At 46.3% G+C, this 6285-nt stretch overlaps 1 protein-coding gene across 3 annotated transcripts in view; it reads left to right on the top strand.

Annotated features, from left to right (window-relative positions):
- Positions 1–6285, top strand: part of CPNE9 (copine family member IX) — a 26870-nt gene that overhangs the window by 6746 nt on the left and 13839 nt on the right. For all 3 annotated transcript variants that reach the window (XM_011998588.1, XM_011998587.1, XM_011998589.1), the window contains 7 exons: positions 2559–2622; positions 2743–2846; positions 3289–3393; positions 4883–4924; positions 5258–5333; positions 5441–5494; positions 5949–6010. In XM_011998588.1, the coding sequence (XP_011853978.1) occupies positions 2559–2622; positions 2743–2846; positions 3289–3393; positions 4883–4924; positions 5258–5333; positions 5441–5494; positions 5949–6010 (507 nt within the window). The remainder of the gene's footprint in view (positions 1–2558; positions 2623–2742; positions 2847–3288; positions 3394–4882; positions 4925–5257; positions 5334–5440; positions 5495–5948; positions 6011–6285) is intronic.

Genomic DNA, 6285 nt, shown 5'->3' with positions numbered 1-6285 from the left:
AAAAAAAATTTAACATGAGATAAATTATACCACATTGGCTGGGCGTAGTGTAATCCCAGCTACTCTGGAGGCTGAGGTGAGAGGATCACTTGAGCCCGGGAGTTCAGGACCAGCCTGGGCAACATAGTGAGGCTCCATCTCTACAGAAAAAAAAAAAAAAAAGGAAAATTATACTATATTTACACATTGATGGGAATGACCAAGTAGAAATTGAAAAGTTGATGTAATAAAAAGAGGTGAGCATTACTGAAGTGATGTTCCTGTGCAGACAAGACAGTATGAAATATAGTACACAGTGGAGGGATAAATAGGCACAAGGACAGTTCATTTATAGCAATGGTAGGAGTCACACTTGTGTGGGTGAAGATACTGGTGGCAGGGTAGGTGTGGTGGTGGGTGGACATTCTCTTCTGGTTGCTTCAATTTTGTTCAGTGAGTAGGAAACAAGGTCATTGGCTGAGAATGCGGATAGGGGAGGAGGCTTTAGGGGTTGAGGAGAGAGAAGGAGTGAAACTGCCATCTACCAGAACTACCATCTACCAGAGAGTGAAGGGCCTTGGGACGTATAGTATGACTCCGAGGCAACAATAAGGACCCTCTTGAGGTCTGCAGTCATGCATTTGAAAAGAGACAAGTTCGCATAATTGTGTTTTTGTCTGGCCATGTTCAGTTTCACAGGTACAGTATGGGTTAGGCAGAGTTAGGCTTAACTAGAGCTGTGGTTCTGCCAAATAAATATATCGAAAGTGAGAGAAAAGGCTGGGCCAGTGGCTCACACCTGTAATCGAAGCACTTTGGGAGGCTGAGGCAGGAGGATCTCTTGAGGCCAGGAGTTCAACACCAGTCTGGGTAACATAGCCAGACCTTGTCTCTAAAAAAGTAAAAATTTAAACATTAGCCAGGTGTAGTGATGTGCACCTGTAGTCTCAGCTACTTGAGAGGGTGATGTGGGAGGATCTCGAGTCCAGGAATTTGAGGCTTCAGTGAGCTATGACCGTGCCACTGCACTCCAGCCTGGGTAACAGAGTGAGACCCCAACTCTTAAAAAAAAAAAAGTGAGAGAAGGAAAAAAGAGACAGCATGCAAGCGAATGATTATTATAATCACTGACTGGAATTCACACTGGATGGATGAGGTGGTAAGGGAGAACATTAAGGAGGCAAAGAATAGTGAGGAGGCAACAGGATCAACAATTCGTTGGTCCTGGATGTGCAGGTGAATTATTATTATTATTATTATTAATATCATTATTATTATTTTGAGATGGAGTCTCACTCTGTCAACCAGGCTGGAGTGCAAGGGCTTGATCTCAGCTCACTGCAAACTCTGCTTCCTGGGTTCAAGCAATTCTCCTGCCTCAGCCTCCCCAGTAGCTGGTATTACAGGCGCCCGCCACCACACCCAGCTAATTTTTTTTCTTTTTTTTTGTATTTTTAGTAGAGAGAGGGTTTCACCATGTTGGACAGGCTGGTCTCGAGCTCCCGACCTCAGGTGATCCGCCCGCATCGGCCTCCCAAAGTGTTGGGATTACAGGCGTGAGCCACCACGCCCAGCCATAGGCGAATAGTCCCTATTCTCATCACGTTCCCTCTTTGTAAAGCACAAAGAGTCAAAGATCAAAGGAGCCAAAGAAATAGTTCAACTCTCATTCTAAGGATAGGGAAAATCACATAGCAAGTTAGAGCCAGGACTGGAATCCAGGACCCTCCTGACCTAGTTTTTTCTCTGCTACATTTTGGATCCCTTTGGGAATCAGGGTTCACAGGCCCAAGGTCTCTTGGGGGTCCTTGTATGCACCGTTCAAACACATGGAAGTGTTCCTTCTAGGGTCAGGAAAGGATAAGGTTTCCCTTGTCTTTTAAATCGCCCTCTCCGTGGTCTTCAGAAAGTACATCAGCTTTGACCTAACAAACCAGCCCTTTGTCCCTGGGTCTGGACAGAAATTCTTCTCCCTCATTCAGTATTGCTATAACCCACTATATTTACCTAGTGGCTTTGACATTCCACCTCCCCCTGCCCCCAAAGCTCCCTGCGGGCAGTCTAGCAGAGCTGGAGAGTGCCAATTGCCCAATTCATGTCTATCACAGCACCCGGCATATAGTAGGAACCAGGGTTGGCTTTGAAGAATACAACTAGCTCATATCTATAAAGCTTATGAGTTGATTTTCCTTCCATGCACTCACTCAGATCTCTTCACAGCCCTGACAAGTCATCATGATTCCCATTTCACAGAGAAAAAAACTAAAGCTGAGGAAGGGGAAATAACTTGCCCAGGGTCACACAGCTTAACAATCATAAAATCCACTGACTCTAAATCCCTTGTCTTTCTCATGCTACTTTTGTGAGATGTTCACCTAAGCTGTTCTAACCCCTTTTTACCAGACTGCAGACCCCACCCAGTCAAAGTGAGGCCCTTCCTCACCAGAAGGCACTCAAGACAAAAGGGACTGTCAGTAAATGGCAAACTGAATCCCCTGGTCCACCTAACCCCAGACTGGCCACTCAATCCTTGTTGCCTACCCTCCCTCCTCTCACTAAGAGGCTTTTTCTGCTTCCAGGGGTGTACCAGGCAAGAAGTGTGGGACCATATTGCTGACTGCAGAAGAGCTTAGCAATTGTCGGGTCAGTAAGGGCCACATGCTAGACCCAGGAGCTCCCTTCTCTCCCCATAAACCCTTTAATGGACTCTCTGAAGGCTATGGGCAATTTGGGTGTCACCAGCCCAACTTCATCCATCCCTAGGACATTGCCACCATGCAGCTGTGTGCAAACAAGCTGGACAAGAAGGACTTCTTTGGGAAATCAGACCCCTTTCTTGTGTTCTACAGGAGCAATGAGGATGGCACGTGAGTCACTGCCATCAGGGCTCTTAGGCTGGGGTGGGGCATGTGCTTAACAAGTAGGGTAGGCCGGGCACGGTGGCTCAAGCCTGTAATCCCAGCACTTTGGGAGGCCGAGACGGGCGGATCACGAGGTCAGGAGATTGAGACTATCCTGGCTAATACGGTGAAACCCCGTCTCTACTAAAAAATACAAAAAAACTAGCCGGGCGAGGTGGTGGGCGCCTGTAGTCCCAGCTACTCGGGAGGCTGAGGCAGGAGAATGGCGTAAACCTGGGAGGCGGAGTGCCTGGGTGACAGAGCAAGACTCCGTCTCAAAAAAAAAAAAAACAAAAAAAACAAGTGGGGTAATCTCAGGAATCTCTGAGAGCATCCGGTTCTGTCTCTGGATTCAGTCCTACCCCCAGGCACGAGATAAATTATACCAATCCTTCCCACTCCCCTCCAGGTTCACCATCTGCCACAAGACAGAGGTTGTGAAAAACACACTGAATCCTGTGTGGCAGCCCTTCAGCATCCCTGTGCGGGCTCTGTGCAATGGAGACTATGACAGGTTGGCTCTGGCATAAGCTGGGGAGTAAGGAGCCAAGGACATGCCAGTGGGGTTCCTGGGCCCAAGAATGATAGTAGAAGTATCATAATAGCATTGGAGGGTCCTGCTCAGTGAGATAGAGTTTGCGGCATGAGGTTGGGTGATGAGGCTGGATGGAGAGGCAGATGGATAGCCACACAGATGGATAGGTGGACTATCCAGTGATGGATCGACTGATGGATGGAATGGTAGGCGGATGGGTAGATGAAAGGGCAGATTAACAAATGAATAAGCAGGTACATGGATGGATCGTTGGATGGGTAAACTAGCGAATGGTTGGATATGTATGTGGATGGATATATGAGTGAATTAGTGGGTGGGTAGAGGGGCAGATAAATGAATGGATAGCAGATGAATGGATAATTGGACTGATGATGGGTGGATTTGTGGATATACAGATGATGGGTGATTAACGGATGGATAAGCTGATGGATGGGTGGGTGATAAATTGGTAAATGAGAGTTTGATGGATGACTGGGGAGGCAGGAGGATGAACAGAAAAGCAGGTGGAATACAAAAAGATAGGTTGAGTGACAAGTAGATTGATGATTGGACAAATAAATAGATGGCAAATGGATTAATGGATGGATTTGTAGGTGAATTAGTTGATGGGTGGGTATAAATTAGATGGATAGGCCAACCAAATGAATGAGTAAATGGGCAGTATAAAGATAGATGGTAGGTGGAAGGGTGAAAGAATGAATGGGCACATACATGAGTAAATGAATCGTTATGCTGATGAATGGATAACTAGATGGGTAGATGTTATATAGTTGGGTAGATAGACGGATGGATGCTTGCATGCCTCAGTGAGTCAGTGAATGGCTAGACGTATAGTTAGGTGGCCAAAGAGATGAACTGATAGGTAATTGGACTGGCAAATGTATAGGTAAATAGGTAGCTAGATGGATAGACGGATGGTTGGATGGGCTGATATACTGATAGGTAGACATATGGAATGATTTAGGCATGACAGTTAAGAACAAAGTCTTTGGAATCAGGATGCCTGGGTTTAAATCTCAGTTCAGTCATTTACTAGCTATGGGATCTTAGCCAAATTACTTTTTTTTTGTATCTCAATTTCCTTATCCCAAGATAAGAATAATAGTACCTACTTTATATAGGGTGATTGTTAAGTTAAATGAGACAATCCGTGAATGTGCTGAGAACAATGCCTGGAATACAATAAGGCTCAAAGTAGTAAAAAAACCAACCAAACAAAAAAAGTGCTAGTGGTACTAACCACAGTAGTATTAACAGGGGTAGGTGGTTGGGTACAGGCACGGACTGATGAATGAATAGACAGGATGGGAGGTAGGTTGAAAGATGAACAACTTAATGGGAAGACAGATGGGTGGATGGGGAGATGATATGTGTGTGGTTAAGTGTATGAGGGTGTCTCTGGGATTTATCATACACACCCAGCATACGTTTGTCTCCTACATTTCAGAACCGTGAAGATTGACGTGTATGACTGGGATCGGGACGGAAGGTAGAACTGCCCCACATGGTCCCTTCTCCTGTACTTGACCCAAGCAGTTCTCAATAATATGTTGTACATTCACTGAGAACCCCAAAGTAGCTTTAGGAGCCAGGAAAGGTGATGATAAATACCAGTGTCTTGGGTACAACTGATCTCCCCAATTGTCTCTCTGGACACTGTCTCTTCCCGTTTTTCCCCTATGTTTGGCCTCCCTTATGGCCCCAGCACTAGGCTGCCCTGCAGCCTAAGTAGGGGCTTAGGATAGAAGGAATAAAAGATTCCATTCAGGTCTGGTTCCAAACCAGCAGCAGCTGCTGCTTAGCCACACCCACCTCATTGCAGCCACGATTTCATTGGTGAGTTCACCACCAGCTACCGGGAGCTGAGCAAGGCCCAGAACCAGTTCACAGTATATGAGGTGAGCATTCCAGCCCTCTCCAGATCACCCAGCCCTCCATCCCAGTGTGCTGCATCTGCACCGCCCTTCCTTTGTTTCTCATCATCACTGTTACCTCCTCCACTTAGGTACTTAACCCTCGGAAGAAATGTAAGAAGAAAAAATATGTCAACTCAGGAACTGTGAGTGCTCCCTAGAGCTGTGGCCCTCCCTGGATCCTTCCGTGTCTGTCCCCATTGACACAGCATGAGAAATATTGAGGGCAAGGCAAGACAGTGGGCAAGATTACCTGGAATAGTAATACTGGGCACAAGGAGCACCATTTAAGTTTTTGTTTTTTCTCACTCAGGAAATTTTTCTGATTTTACTCTTTTGCAGAATAAAAGAAAAAAACCTAAGTTGTATTTCCCAATTTAATATACTTTTGGAAATCCAACTATGTTTCTGACAGCTTCCCCTTTTTCCCTGTCAGAAGTTGAACAGGGTGGGGCTGACTGGGGAAGCAGGTGGAATCATGTGCCTCTCATCACGTGCCTCTCATCACGTGCCTCTTTCCAAGCCCCTATATGCCTCACTCCCTTCTGCCAACCCAACTGCCTTTTCCAAAGTGCCAGGGCTGCCTATTCTGTCCCACAGGTGACGCTGCTCTCCTTCTCTGTGGACTCTGAATTCACTTTTGTTGATTACATCAAGGGAGGGTGAGTCACAGGCCAAGCTCTGGGCTGAAAGCCCGGCAATAAATTACTCCCAGTTCTGAGCCCCAGGTTTCTTATTTATGAATGGTCAGGGTCCAGTGAGACCATGTAGATAAACTTTAAAACACTTGGCCAACTACAAAGTGCTCTGTAAAATGCAGAATACTGCTCCTCTTAGTTCCCTTCAGGGGGCTGCTTTCATTCTCGGCTTTCGGCTCCTCCCGGGAAGACGGCTCCCAGACCAGTGGTCTTCATTGGTGGCCCCAGTAACCTAATTG

Source organism: Mandrillus leucophaeus, unplaced genomic scaffold (assembly GCF_000951045.1).
Source record: "Mandrillus leucophaeus isolate KB7577 unplaced genomic scaffold, Mleu.le_1.0 Scaffold576, whole genome shotgun sequence".
Classification (NCBI taxonomy): domain Eukaryota; kingdom Metazoa; phylum Chordata; class Mammalia; order Primates; family Cercopithecidae; genus Mandrillus; species Mandrillus leucophaeus.
This window is presented reverse-complemented; position numbering and strand designations above follow the sequence as displayed.